This window comes from Coloeus monedula (genome assembly GCF_965178545.1).
Source record: "Coloeus monedula genome assembly, chromosome: 18".
NCBI classification, from domain to species: domain Eukaryota; kingdom Metazoa; phylum Chordata; class Aves; order Passeriformes; family Corvidae; genus Coloeus; species Coloeus monedula.
In genome coordinates this window covers 4177591-4191253 of record NC_138798.1, presented here as the reverse complement: position 1 = coordinate 4191253, position 13663 = coordinate 4177591, and the positions used below count along the sequence as shown (strand labels likewise).

The 13663-nt window shown below is 50.8% G+C and overlaps 1 protein-coding gene across 1 annotated transcript; it reads left to right on the top strand.

The window, feature by feature from the left end:
• Positions 1-542: 542 nt before the first annotated feature.
• Positions 543-12545, top strand: TMEM116 (transmembrane protein 116). The gene is made up of 11 exons (XM_082293706.1): positions 543-605; positions 1062-1108; positions 1239-1302; positions 5202-5333; positions 8951-9055; positions 9508-9557; positions 9996-10079; positions 10161-10299; positions 11006-11150; positions 11240-11313; positions 11985-12545. The coding sequence occupies exons 1-11, from the start codon at positions 558-560 to the stop codon at positions 12183-12185; spliced, it is 1089 nt and encodes a 362-aa protein (XP_082149832.1). The 5' UTR covers positions 543-557; the 3' UTR covers positions 12186-12545.
• The last annotated feature ends 1118 nt before the right edge of the window (positions 12546-13663 follow it).

Below are 13663 nucleotides of genomic sequence, written 5' to 3'. Positions count from 1 at the left end.
GCTGAGGGGAGCAGTTCTCCAGGCACTGAGGGAACTATTCCCCGGGACTCTGAAGGGAGCAGCCCCTGATAGGATCAGCACTTGAGGGGACCGTGCCCTGGAGCCCTGAATGGAGCAGCCCCGGGGACGCTGAAGGAACCGTGCCCGGGCTCTGAAGGGAGCAGTCCCTGCGCGCCCCTCAGAGCCGCCACCGCCCGCGCGCTCCGCCAAGCGCCTTCCCGCCCCCGGGGCTGCTAACGTCACGGAGGGGCGGGGCCGAGGCTCCGCGGGGTCCCCTCAGGGCGGCTCCGTGAGGGGAGCCCGGGGCGGCGGTGACCGGAGCGAGCCCGCCCACCGGGGCTCGGCCGGTTCTGCCCCCGCAGGGATGCGCGGGATGCCGGTCCCCGGGACGCCAATCCCGCTGTTTGCTCAGGGCTCCTGCCCCCTCAGCTCCTCTCTGCCACCGGGCGCTCCGCGCAGCCGACACCGCCGGAGGGGGCCGGGTGCGGTGCGGCCCCGGGGCGGAGCGCGGGCGGTGCTCTCAGCCCCGGAGCGGTGCGGCGGCGGCAGCGGTACCCATGGCCCTGCCGGCGGAGGCGGACCGGCTGGATGGGGGCTGGCAGGAGGTGAGCGAGCCCCGGGGGCAACGGCTGCCCCCTCCCCGGGACCCCGCTGTGCGCGTCTCCTCCTCCATCCTGTCACGGTCCTTCCCCAGCCCCGCGCCCCGCTCCATGCCCGGCGGCACCGGCAGTGCTGCCCGATCCTCCCCGAGTCCCCGTCCCCGTTTGTGCTGCTTATTCCTCTTCGGGATCCTGCTGTCCCCAGTCCCCGGCCCGTGATGCCGCTCCCCGCGATCCCTGCTCCCTGTCCCCGGTCCGTGCTGCCCGCTCCTCTCCGGGACCCGCCAGTCCACCTTCCCAGGTCCGCGCTGTCCGCTTCCTGTCCCGGTCCCCGGTCGGTGTCGTTCCTCCCCGGGCTCCCGGTCCGTGCTGCCCGCTCCTCTCCGGGACCCCGCGGTCCCCGGGCGTTCCTGCCGCGGCGGGGGCCGTGTCACCTGAGCTCCCTCCCGTCCTTCTCCCCAGGTCTACTCTGCGCTCCAATGGATCCAGTTCACTATGGCCATGCTCAGGTACGACACGCTGCCCATGGAGTTACTGTCGCGAAGATTATTTTTCCCCGAAAAACAAAAAAAAAAGAGAACTCGCGTCTCCCAGCGAGGCGGACGCGCTCCTGTTCCAACCTGTGCTTTGTTTTCTCAGCGTTGTAGGTTCCAGCTCAATTATTGCCTATGCCGTTTTCCAAAACGCAGTGCGGTCCCCCGAGGTAAGGTCTGACCTTCCTTCTCCCTCCCTAAGCCTTGGTGGTGGTCCCTGCAGGTGGGTCACACCCATAACACAGACCCTCTCCTAGGAGCAGCTGCAGGTCTTAGGGTTATGTGGTTAAACCTTGTTTAATAGCTGGGAGGCAAAGGGCTTGCTAAGAATTGGGCTTTTTGTCTTGGTAAGAGGTGAAAGGACTGACCTTGAACCTCTGCTTCTGCAAGGAGAAGCAGGTTCCTTAGTCCTGTGCTTTCTGCTGCTCCTGGAATGTCCTCCAGTTGTTCCTGAGAGCAGGCATTTCTTAGCGTGCCCTACTCAGTGCAGACAAATTCCTGGGGGCTGAGGAGTTGTGCACAAAGCTGCTGAAGTGCAAACTGGAGCTGCCCCCATGGAAATGCTTTTACAGGTGTCAGTCTTTGGCTGTCTCCAAGGAGTTTTTCTGGGCAGATGTGCTACTAAAACTGACCCCACTCAATGCTCAGACAAAAAGAGGCTGGAAAGCAGTTTATTGTGCTGGGCTCTGCAGTGGGGCTTTGGAAGATTCACCCCTGCCATGAACATTCCTACTGCTGAAACAGCAGGGCTCGGATGCAAACATCCCTTGGGTTGGGACAGCCCACACGTGCACTGCAGATGGGGCAGAAATGCACATCCCGAGTGCATTCCATAGTTGTGTGTGCAGGGAATCCTATGGGGCTGGCATATATCTGACATGCTAAGCACATGGCTGGCTTGAGCACAGAATCCACAGCCCTCCAACCCATCCTGCCAGGCTTGGATGTCCACACGCAGTCCCTCCGTGTGTCCCGGACTTCCTGGAGGCAGTGAGCCAAGCTGATCTCTGTGAAGCTGGGATTTGCTGTCCAGGATTTGCAGGCTCAGCTTGGCCTGTGGACCATGCAGGAAGTCAGTGGAGCTGGTAGCAGCTGTATTTGTCCTTCCCTCATCTTTGTGTTCTTTGTGCATCATGGGCTTGATCTGCAGCCTGGAGAATGGGACTTCCAGGGAATGCAGGGAGCTATCCCTGGAGGAGCAAGGAATGCAGGCAACTAACACATTGTTGGATGACACAGGGTGGGAAGGAGAATGTGAGCCCGTGTTTGCAGGGCGAATCTGTCCTGCTTACAACAGGCAGGACTCTTGCTCCCAGCCAGCCTCCTGGAAACGCTCTGCCCAGCACATCCAGAATAAACTGCAGAGATCTCCATGCATTCCCAGGGAAGAATGAAGGCTGGGACTTCACCTTAGTGCTGAGATGGAAAACCTGCTTGAACTTGTGCTGCTCAAGGTGCACATCAAAGCCTCCTCCTACCACATCTGCACCTGGAAAGCTCCAGATGTGATTCCTTCCTGGGGTCCTCCACTCTGGAATGATGTGGAGCTGGGTTTGGCAGGTGCCCTGGTGTGACTCAGCAGCCTCATCCCGGGTTACTCAGGAGCCCTTCTGCTCTCAGTCATGTGATGGGGCTGTGGCTTGGGAACTGCTCGTGAACCACACATGGCTCCAGGTCACTGATGGGCCCTTCCTGCTCCAGAGGGTCCAGATGTTTCTGCTCAGATTATTTCTGCAAATCTGGATAGGAGGGCTGGATGCCAGCTGGAGGGACTGGTTTGCATCAGCCTTCCAGGCTCTTCTGCTGCCAGGGGAGATCTGTTGCTGGGTTTCAAAAACGGCAAAATCTCCAGTAACTTCCCCATCGTCTTGTCCTCATGTCTCGGGTCTGAAGTAGAAGTTTGTAAACAAAAGGGCTGGAAGAGATCCATACCAAAGCTTGCCACAAACAGCTTATTCCCTGAGTCATGAGGACCCACAGCAAAACGTTTAAAAATAAACAGCTCTGGAGGCTGGGAGGAGAAGGATCTTAGAAACACTTCCCTTCCTGTCCCCAGCCTCAGAAATCAAATATTGCATTCTTGAAGCTTTTTTTCTGTCTCTACGGGGTCAATAAAACTCTTCAGCCTGAGATAAATAATTGAGAAAAGGTGATGGCAAGCAAAGAAGGAACCTCAGCTGAACAGGTTTGAGGAAGAACCTGCAGCTCAACATGTGCCTGGGCTGTGGCCACAGAGCCAAATCCCCGTGTGTGCTGCAGCTGGAGCTGCCAGGATGTAAATCATTACATCTTTACAGTCTCTTCCTCTATTTTATAAATACCAGTGGTTATTTTCTTTCCCCTTTTGCAAGCCAGAGCCACACTTACCACTATGTCACCTACTTCTTTATTCAGGTCTCTGCCAAAAGAGCTCCTCGACCCCCCAGCACTGCCTTGCTCCAAGGGCACTTGTGCTGGAGAAAGAGGTCACCTGTTGGATTGCAAAAGTGGCTTCTTTGCTTATTTTAAAGCTGTTTGGTTTAACCTGCCTTGATCACAAACTGGACAGTGTCCCCAGCTTGTTGTGCCAGGGCTTCATTTCTGCACCAGCGAGGAAAAGCCTGGTTAAAAAAAGGCATTTATAGATGAAATTAAATAAAAATTAACTCCGGATCTTTATGCCTCTTGCTACTTCATGCCCTAAGAACAAATCTGGCTCAATCAGATCTACCTTACCTCTTATCAGTCTTCCTAAACTCTTTCTCATTGCATGTGGGAACAAGTATAACACAACGTGATGCGTGCCATACATTTACTTCCAGGACAATATTGAGGCAAATCTCACCAAAAGCTCAACTCCATGAAAAGAAATACAAAATCAAAGCCTCCTGTAGCGTTTCCATGCTGTGTTTAGCATTATAATTTTCTGTAGGGAAAGAAAAACACCATAATTTTCTCTCCTGGATGCTGAAAATGAGGTACCAAAAGCTTCAATTAAGAATGTGGGTAATTTGACCGCTTTTCCAGAGTCTCTGCTCTCCCAATAACAATGAAAATGTTGGCCAGAATTTTGCACAAATGTTTTCCTGTAGTGTTTACAGTCCAGGCCAGTGTGTGCAAACTGGAAATGGGCTGGAAACTGTTGTTAAAGGAGACATGACTCCTTTCCAGCAAGATGCAGCAGAGACTAATGGCTCTCAGTGGAAATTAATCCAGCGTGTAAAACAAACCCAGCTGTGGCAGTCACCCAGCCTTAGTCACCAGCTGAAATGACATGGAACACATAGAAAAATGTTTGTTTCAAATCATTCCAGACCTGAGGAAGGGTTTGTGTTTACCAAAAGTTTGATTTCTCTGTGAGTTTATTTAAAACATGATGTCTCTTCTCCCTGCCAACCAGTCCCGTTCTGCAAAATTTTACATTATGGATATTTGGGATATTTTCTATAAGTTTTGATGCTGCTCTTGGATCCTGTAGCAGAAGTGGTGGTTAGAGCAGAGTATGTGCATGGAAGAGCTCCTGAGAGCACAAATCCACGTGGATTTTGCCTGCAAGGAGAGTTGTGTCACCAGAAGAGCTGGGGGGTGACAGTGTTCAGATAACACCAGATAACCTGGTATTGATGTCTGAGCATAATTAACCTTTCTGCTACAATTGGTGTAGTAATTTTAAATCGCCGAAAACAACGATGATATTCATGAGTAAATGTTGAAAATTTTTCTCCTGGTACCTTTCCTTTGAACTCGCTTGGCTGTGAAAGTACAGGAGACTTTTTTCCTTGAAGCTCTCAGGGTTTGCTGCAGATTAATTGAATGGTCTCAGAAATGTTGTCACAGTGCATCCCTGAGGGTAAAATCATCCCTCCACGAAGTGCCACTTATCCCCCACTTACCCTCAATTAAGGCTTTCAAAATAACTTTGCAGCGGGATACTGTTTTCTATTGAAATATTTTCCTCACCTGCAGAAAAGCCTGTAAAAGACTGTATTTAATATCTTTATGTCTGATAATGGGGTAAAACTGCAGCTGTGGGGGAGTGTGGGAGGGTTGTGACTCCACTCACACCTGCTGAGCCTTTTTCCTTTTCCAGGTGCGTCCACTTTTCTACCTGAGCCTCTCAGACTTGTTCCTGGGCATGTGCTGGCTGGCTGGGGCCCTGCTCTACAGCTCACCCACCTCCCAGCAGGACCTCATCTGCTACAACCTGCAGGCCACAGGACAGGTGAGTGGCCTTGGCTCCACATTCCATAATTAACCTCATAATTTGTCGTAATTAACCTCGCTGAGTGATCAGAGCGTGGCTGTGGGGGCTGTCTCTAGACAGGCTTTAGCAGGTCCCTTGGCTTTGTGTGGAAAAGGGAGATGATGACACTGGGGTTTAGGGTCCTCTGGTGTGTGAGAGGAAAAGAGAAGGTGGGATTTTGTGGTTGTTTGTGTGAAATGAGCAGATGGGGCTTGATCTCTTTCCCATTGGATTCGTGCCCATGGATCTCTCTGCTCTCACATAGCAGCTTTTCTATTCCTCTTCATGCTTCCTCCAGCCTGGGCAGGAACAGACACATTCTGTGACTTGCTTGAGCTCAGACTTAAATTACTCACATGAACATCCCAGTTCTTGCTCTTCCCAAGGATCCTCCATCAGCACAAGCTCAGCCTGAGTCCCATTAACTGAGCTGCTTTCTAACTGATTCCATGTGCTGGGGATCAGTTGGAGTAGGGTGAGTGAGCACTGTTTTCCTGACAGTTTGCTGTTGCCTCACTCAGTTCCCGTTTCAATACCAGGCTTTGGAAATATTGGCTCTCAAAAGTCTCTGCAGGGTCCAGCCGAGCTTGGGCCTGGGGGGGGGGGTTCATAAGTGATGATCCCTGGAATTAATTATTTCCTTTTAAAGGACATGGCTGGGAAGAGCAAGGGGCTTTTGGAAGTCTTGATGTGTAGGCTCAGGCAGCTCCATGAGAGTGTGGTGGTACCCACAACTGGGAACTGAATGTCCTCATGGAGCAGCAACATCCAAAGCTGGAAAGGATCTCCATGTGCCTCAGAGAGGGCAGGGAAGTAGCTGCAGGTGCAGGATGGAATTGTTCCTGCTGTTGTGTGTCTGGGGATGGCCTCTGCAGCCCAGGCTTGTTTCAGCAGCTGGTTTTGGAGGTACAAATGTGTTGCTGAGGGTGGTGAGAGCAGCTGTTTCATCCCAGGCTCATCTCTGGCCTCTCCAGCTCTGCTGTGCCGCTCTGGAGGCTCCACAATATGTTCATGTTGAGAGATGAAACAGTGAGGTGTGGGTAACTTGGCCACTTGGGAATGATGCAGAACAACATCAAAGATGTCTTCAAGGTGATGGTACAGAGAAAAATGAGGAGAGCTTGGAAGAGGCTTTCAGAGCTGGGAGGTGGAAGGAGCAAGCAGGACTGAGGGTGTCCCTGAGCTGTTTTCCTTGGGGAACTGTCCCTGGGGGACAGTTCTTGATGCTGGTGTGATCCTTATAAGGCCTGGAGAAGGCAATTTGCACTGCTAGAGGAGAAATAGGTTGGATATGGACAATATGCCCATAATTTCTCAGCTCCCTTGCACTTCTGGCTCTTTTCTGCCCTCACTTTTCCAGCCTGTGGCTGTGCTTCTCAGGGACACCAACATAGGATAGGACAAGGTAGGATCTTTCTTTTCATGCTGGGCGGGCAGAGCTGGCCTTGGGCCAGTTCTTCCAGAACAGGGCTTGTGGTGGAGTGTGCAGTCACACCCTGAGCTCAGCCAGTGTCCCCTGGCTCCTCTCCTGTGTGCCACCACTAGTCCCCACAGCACAGGGACTGCCTGGGTGGCAGAGCCAGATTGTGCCTGGCAAGAGCTGTCACTGCTGTTTGCTCTGGGAGAAATTAAAACAAACTGAGCCTTTGCCATAGCAACCTTTCTCCCAGGGCACGTGACAGTGCAGGACCTCCTCACCCAGCACCTTTCAGTGCCCTTGAGAGGTGAGAACACCTTGTGCGTAAGAAGGAGCCAGTAACAGGTTGAACCAGCAGCTTCTGCAGAGCAGAAGGGATCTGTAAGCTGATGGCATGAGTAAATAAATGTCTCACTGTGTTTCTGGGTGTCTCACAAACACCTGTGGCGTCTCTGTACACCAACACCTAGAGGGTGTCGGATGTGCCGAGGTGAGGACAGGCAGAGACAGCCCAGCAGTGGAGTTTGCAGCCTTTGGAGAGGCTTACACTGCAGTCCCCGTGATATCTCAAAGCACTGCCTTAAGAGCAGGACAGTATTTTGCTTTATTCAGGCTGTTTGCCATTATTTGTCACCATGGGCTGATGTTGCAGTGGATGGAGCTGCCCAATGTCCAAACTGTGTCATAAAGGAGGAGATTGCTTTGTTTCTTGGATTTTCCCTGTTTCAGCCCCAGAGCTTTGATTGCTATGAATGTAAATACTGCTCCCTTTGCTGTCCCTCATTCTCTCCTCCTCCTGCATTGCAATAATCAAGTCCAGATAGATTGTGGTTATAATTGCACAACTCCCCTACATTCTTCCAGTTCAGTTCCAGTGGCCTAATACTGTCCTGGCAGGCTCTGTTCATGCTGGGGAGCACAATGGGAGCCACACAAGTGGGATAATGAGGGATTCTTGTGTCTCTGCTTTATCTCCTTGTGGGCAGTGCTGCAGGACTGTCCCCAGCCCCAGAGCTGGGGCTCGGGAGAGCAGAATTCCCTGCCCCTCCTGCTGGCACCTTCACAAGTGGCATTTGGGTCCCTGTTCCAGAAGGCAGCACTGACATTACATGAGCCTCTCCCAGGAGTCCTGAAGTGCAAGGGAACGATCCTTGTGTTCTGTTTTGGCCTTCTCTGGAAGTAGCTGGAAAAGGGCAACAACCCCTCATTAAAGCTCATTTAATGAGCTGGAAAGTCACTGCAATGTTCTTGTGGCAGCCCTTGGACTCGGCCTCTTGAGCCAGCCAGGAGCATTTGCAACCTCAGTGAAGGAGGCTGAGTTTGTTTAGTGACCACTTTCCCAGCCGTGGATGATATCAGGGTGGCAAACGTGTGCTCCTTATCTTTTTGGCAAAGGATAGGAATGGCACAGGAAAAAAAAAAAAATCCTTTGTCCAGCCCTTCCTCTTTGCCTTTACCACTGAAGTTTGTGTTTCCTGTGACAAGCACAGCACATGCATGTACATGTGATTAGGCAGCCTGGAGCAAGCATGGATTTGGAAACAAGTGTGAAAAAGATTCGGGGGGGTTTATAGGAAGTTTTAGATAATTGGTCTCATCTCAAGCTGGAAGCAAAGGCTATGAAACTCTCAGTGTGCTCTATCCTTTCTCTTCTCCTTTTTTCTGTGGAGGAAGAAAGGGGTTTTTGGGATGTTAACTCAAGCTGAGGGCAGAGAATACCTGCCCTCACATTCCTCTTGAAGTATCCAATTGTTTTCTGTTTCCATGAATTCTCTTCGTAGAGAGCTCATTATGCAAGAACCAAATCTAAATGTCACATCTGTGCTGTGTTTCCTAATGGACATAGCATTGAGAGGGTCCAAGTGCCTCTGAAACCCTCACTGCCAGGCTCTGAGCCAAAAAAATGAGCCAGATCACAAAGATTTTTATTTCTAGGATAGTCCTGCTGTCATTAGTTCTCCTGTCTGAGGCCAAAGTGAAGCTGCTTTTGTGCAGTTTAAACTGGGAATCTCTCTCCAACCTGGCTCTTCCCAGCTGGATGTGAGCACAGGGGCTGTGCAGGGACCCTCACCTTTGGTAGGTGTTCATCATCCTGCCTCTGTTCCATGGGATTTGGGAGGAGCTAAACATGCTACAGGAATGGTTATTCCAGGACTGAAATGCTGTTTTAATTTCTCAGATATTCTACGTGGCCTCTTTCCTCTACACTGTCAACTACACCTGGCACCTGTACATGGACCTAAAGGTGAAATACAACCAGAACCTCTTCAGGGTGCCTCCCCAGGCGAGTGGGACTGATGTGGGACTGGTGTAAAGGCTGGGAACTGAGGGACAAGGACACAACACTCAGGAAAACTCCCCCTGCATTGCAGGCTGAGCAAACACTTCACACACCCCGTGACCAAAATCCTTGCAGTTGTTTCCTCCCTCACACCTGAACAGGGAGGCACCACCACTGCCGTGACCAGGATGTGGGTTCCCAGGTATTCCTGCAAGATGGCACCTTCCTTATGCAGCTCTTCCAAACAAACCCATAATCTCCACTGCCCTACACAGCTTCCCCAGACATTTGCTGTGCACAGCAACCTTCCCATCCCAGCTGTTCCATCTGGCAGTTCAGGAGCAGCAGGCTGGGCAGATCCCCCTCAGCTGCTGAAATGCTCCCTGGAAGCTGCTTGCTGTGAACCAGGGGCTGTAGAAAAATGATAATTTCATTAGGATTTTTGGATTTTGCAGGTTGTAGATTATGCAAGTTGTGTTGGCCGAATAGCAACGATCTTGTCAAGGTAAGAATTCATTCTCCCTAGTGGGAGAGTGTGGATTTGGTAAATCCAGAGTTAATTCTCCCTGGCAGGAGGATGTGGATTTGGTAAACTGCAGTGTCCTGATCTCTGTTTCCTACTTGTTTTGAAGCAAGTTTTACTAAAAGCTGTGAAGCTCATCTTTAACAGCAGTGACCACATGAATGCAGAGTAAGAGGTTTTTTCAACCAAGTTAATGATAACTTTATTAACTGGATGTGGTTTTCCAGAAGGTTTCCCTTTACCAATGATTAGCCCTCACAAATGAAAGCACCAATGTTGGTAAAGCTGATAAAATACTTTTCCAGAGCACTGCCAATAAAAACAACTTTAAAGTCCTCTGTAGTGATGGGAGAAAAACCAAGCAGTGTCCAAGTGGAGCAGTGCAATAACCCATGACTGTGCTGCCCTTTCTCCTCTCAGCCTGATCCCTTTGCTCCTCATGGTGCCGGTGTTTTGCCTGGGTAACAGCAGTAACTGCTACCAGAACTTCAGCCAGAAGCACGGGTGAGCTTCCTCCCTTCCTCTCACAGCCCCAGGGCTGCTGGGGGTGGGCAGGAGCTCAGGCTCTTCCCTGTGTCCCCACAGGTGTCTCCTGATGCACACGGAGATGGCCGAGCCCCCCAGCGAGCCCCAGAGTCTGAGTGGCTCCGTTTGCCGCGCAATGCATTTCTACAGCATTGGCGTCTTCCTCCTCTCCTTCCTCATCAGCTTCGTAGCCATCCTGGTAAAGCTGGTCCTTGTGTAGTCCTGGCATGGCACCACAGGCCAGGCAGTCATGGAATCCTGGAATGGTTTGGGTGGGAAGGCATCTTAAGCTCACCCAGTGCCATCCCTCCCGTGTGCACAGACACCTTCCGCTATCCCAGGTTGCTTCAAGCCCTGTCCAACCTGGCCTTGGACACTTCCAGGGATGGGGCAGCCACAGCTTCCCTGGGAAGGATTTGTTCCAAATATCCCATCCAACCCTGCTCTCAGTGTGAATCCACTGCTTACTCCGTGCTCTTGGTAAATAGGGCAGGGGAATAACTGTGTGCTGCTGCTTCCCTTTTGGAAAGGGTGGTAGGGGAGGGAAAATATCACTGTGCCACCATATAAATCCATCTGGAGTCCAGTGTTCTGTCAACTCATCCCAGAAATATTTAGTAGGATTTAGAAGGCTTGGAGCCTGGCAGGAGAGATCACCTCCTGCATGGGTCAGCAAGAGGTGATTAATGGTTGGACTCTTTGATCTTAAGAGATTTTTTCCAGCCTAAACAATTTAATGATTCTAAAATCAGTTCAGAGTCTTCCGTTTAGAAAAGGCCACATGCATAGCAACACCTCCCCCAGGATTTCAGTGCTGTGTGAAAAGGTTGGAGGGACTGGGATCCACCCTGGATGAACCCAGCAGATCACAGCCTGAACAATAACATTTGCCTGTTCTTTTCCAGGTTATCCTCAGTCAGGCCCGAGGTCTGTACAAAAGGTTTGTGAACTCCACAGGATTCCTGGGGGATCAGCAGTGGGCCATGATTAAGATGGTGGAACAACGGGTGGTTTTCTACCCTGTTGCCTTCTTCTGCTGCTGGGCCCCAGGTGAGCAGAGAGTTCCTCCCACAGCATCCCCCTGTGGAACTCCAGAGAGGTGGGGTTAACTTCACCCTCTCATCCATCCCTTTCCACAGCTGTCCTCCTTGGAATGCTGAAATTGACTGCTTCAACAACCAGCAAAATCTACATGGCTCTGCTGATCCTGCAGGTAAATGTCTGCCCCTGCATCCTCCTGTTTCCTGCCTTCTCACCTTGAGTACTCCTGCCCTGCATCCAGTCCCTGCTGGATGCAGCTGGACAAGGATCTCTGCTGTGTGAGCCCAAGTCTGGTTTGTGCTTTTGCTTGGCAAAGGTCTTGGTTAGGCAGTTTATGTTTTTCACGGCCTTGAAAAGGTCTCAGGGCCCAAAATCCCAGCACTGTAACAGTTTAGTGGTGAACACAGTGCTGGGTGGATGTTTGGACTTGGTGATCTTAAAGGTCTATGATTCTGTGGTCATGGAAACTGTAGCAAATAGGACTAGAAAGGATCCCCAGAAACTGGGGTTTTTTCCCCGTGTCTCTAAGTTTTCCCTTTGTCCCTAAATCTCCAAATGTGATTCCTTAACAACACTTGTCCAGCTCCTTCCTGTGCCTGAGGCAGAAGTTAGACGTTTTATTAAATTATATAGTTCTTATATTTATTTAATATATTAGTATATATAAAATATATTTGTGTGGCATTTATATTTAATTAGATATTCATTAAACATTTATTAAAATAACAACGCGATTTCTCTGTCATACGGAAGATAAAATCCTGCTGGAAGGGGGAGGTTTTCCAGGGATCTCAGAGCAAGGTGCAGTGCTGGCATCCCTGATTCCCCCGTGCTCTCTCCCAGGCTCTCACCGCGGCTTCCCAGGGGCTCCTGAACTGCCTGGTGTACGGCTGGACGCAGCACGTGTTCCTGTCCCTGAAGCGCGGCTCCCTCCGGGATGTGGACACCCAGACCCCGCTCCTGCGCTCCCAGAAAAAGTTCTACTCCAGCACGGCCCCCGCCGGGCCGCCCGACACCGAGGGCTCCTCCTCCACCCTGCTCTGATGCAGCCCTGCCTGCAAGGAAAGAGGCAGAGTCCTTCCAGCTCCTCGTTATCCAGGGATGGAACTGTCCCTCGGGCAGCACAGCCCGAGCTCCAGCAGGGCTGGCAGAGCCAGGCGCTCAGTGGACATAGTTATTTATTTTATGGACTCTAAAGGAATTCTTTCAACGTGGTAAATCTTTAGTCCAGACTTTCTCCTCCTGGAAGTATCCTTAGAAATGCAGCAAACCCCATGTAACGGCTCAGAGACCTGGTCCAGCTCCTTGGAGGTTGGGCAGAGGAGGTTTTACTTTATTTCTCCAAGTCTTTGCTTTTACAAATTAACAGTAAAGCAAAATGAGTATTTTTCCATCTCTACCTTTTAATTCACTCTAACCATGAGAACATGCACCACCCTAAGAGCCAATTGCAGGGAGTGAAGAATTGCAAAGCAGGACAAAACCTGCCTGGAATTTCTGCACGTTTCCCTTCCTTTCCTCCTGCTCAGCCACAATACTCCCAAAAATCAGCTGCTTCGACCCTGTGGAGCATCCCTCATGAACCAGGTGAGCAGGACTTTGTCTGAATCTCTCTTTACAGTTCCGGATGCTCACATGAATTATTTACTGAGGTCTCAACTTTCTATAGAAAATAAACCAGATCTTAAGCTGTGTTGAAAACAACTCTTTACCTTTACACTCTTTATTTTCTAACAGCTTCGCTTTTTGGGTCCAACCCAAATTCTTCACATAGCAGGTTCTACAAGAAGAGGAAATACTCCAGCTTTGTGTAATTAACTTACATAATGTAACTGTGTAAACTCTGGGTAAGTCACACAAGGGCCCTGGAGTTTTGGTCAATTACTTATTTTCTCCTACAGCGTGAGACTGAGTGAAACAATTCAATATTGCTGTTCTACAGGATAAACCCAAGGTTTTCAGCCATCTTCTTCCACCTGGTCCTTCAAATCCTCCTCAGGAACCCATTCTCTAGTCCCAACGTTTAATGTCCCCTCTGGGGTCATGAAGTATTACAGGGAAGTTTTTTATTCCAAAATCTTTCTGCCTGAGTCATGTAATTTACTCCCTGTCTGTTGATGATACAGAACACTCGATCCTGGCTGGTTTTCCCTACCTTAGAGCCAAGTTTCCTTGGAATAACTGTATCATGGGCTGTGCAACCCCAGGAGAGCCGGAAGAGGCTGAGCAGGAAGAGCCTTTGGAGCAGGAAGGAGAGGCCCCATTCCAGCAGGAGAACTCCTCTGGCTCTTGGGACACAGCTTGGATGCCACAGGCACTTCTTCCCAGGCTGGAGAGACAGTCAAAAAGCTGCCTGGAATTCAGCAGCAAAAATCCCATGGACGAGCCCCGTGGATGATTCAGTGTTTCTCCAGCCCCAGTTCAAAGGCAAATATTCCGTGGGGAGGAGGGGATCCGTGCCCTGGCACTGGCAGGAGCGAGCAGGATGTGAAACATATCCCAGGAGCCTCCTGCACCCTCCA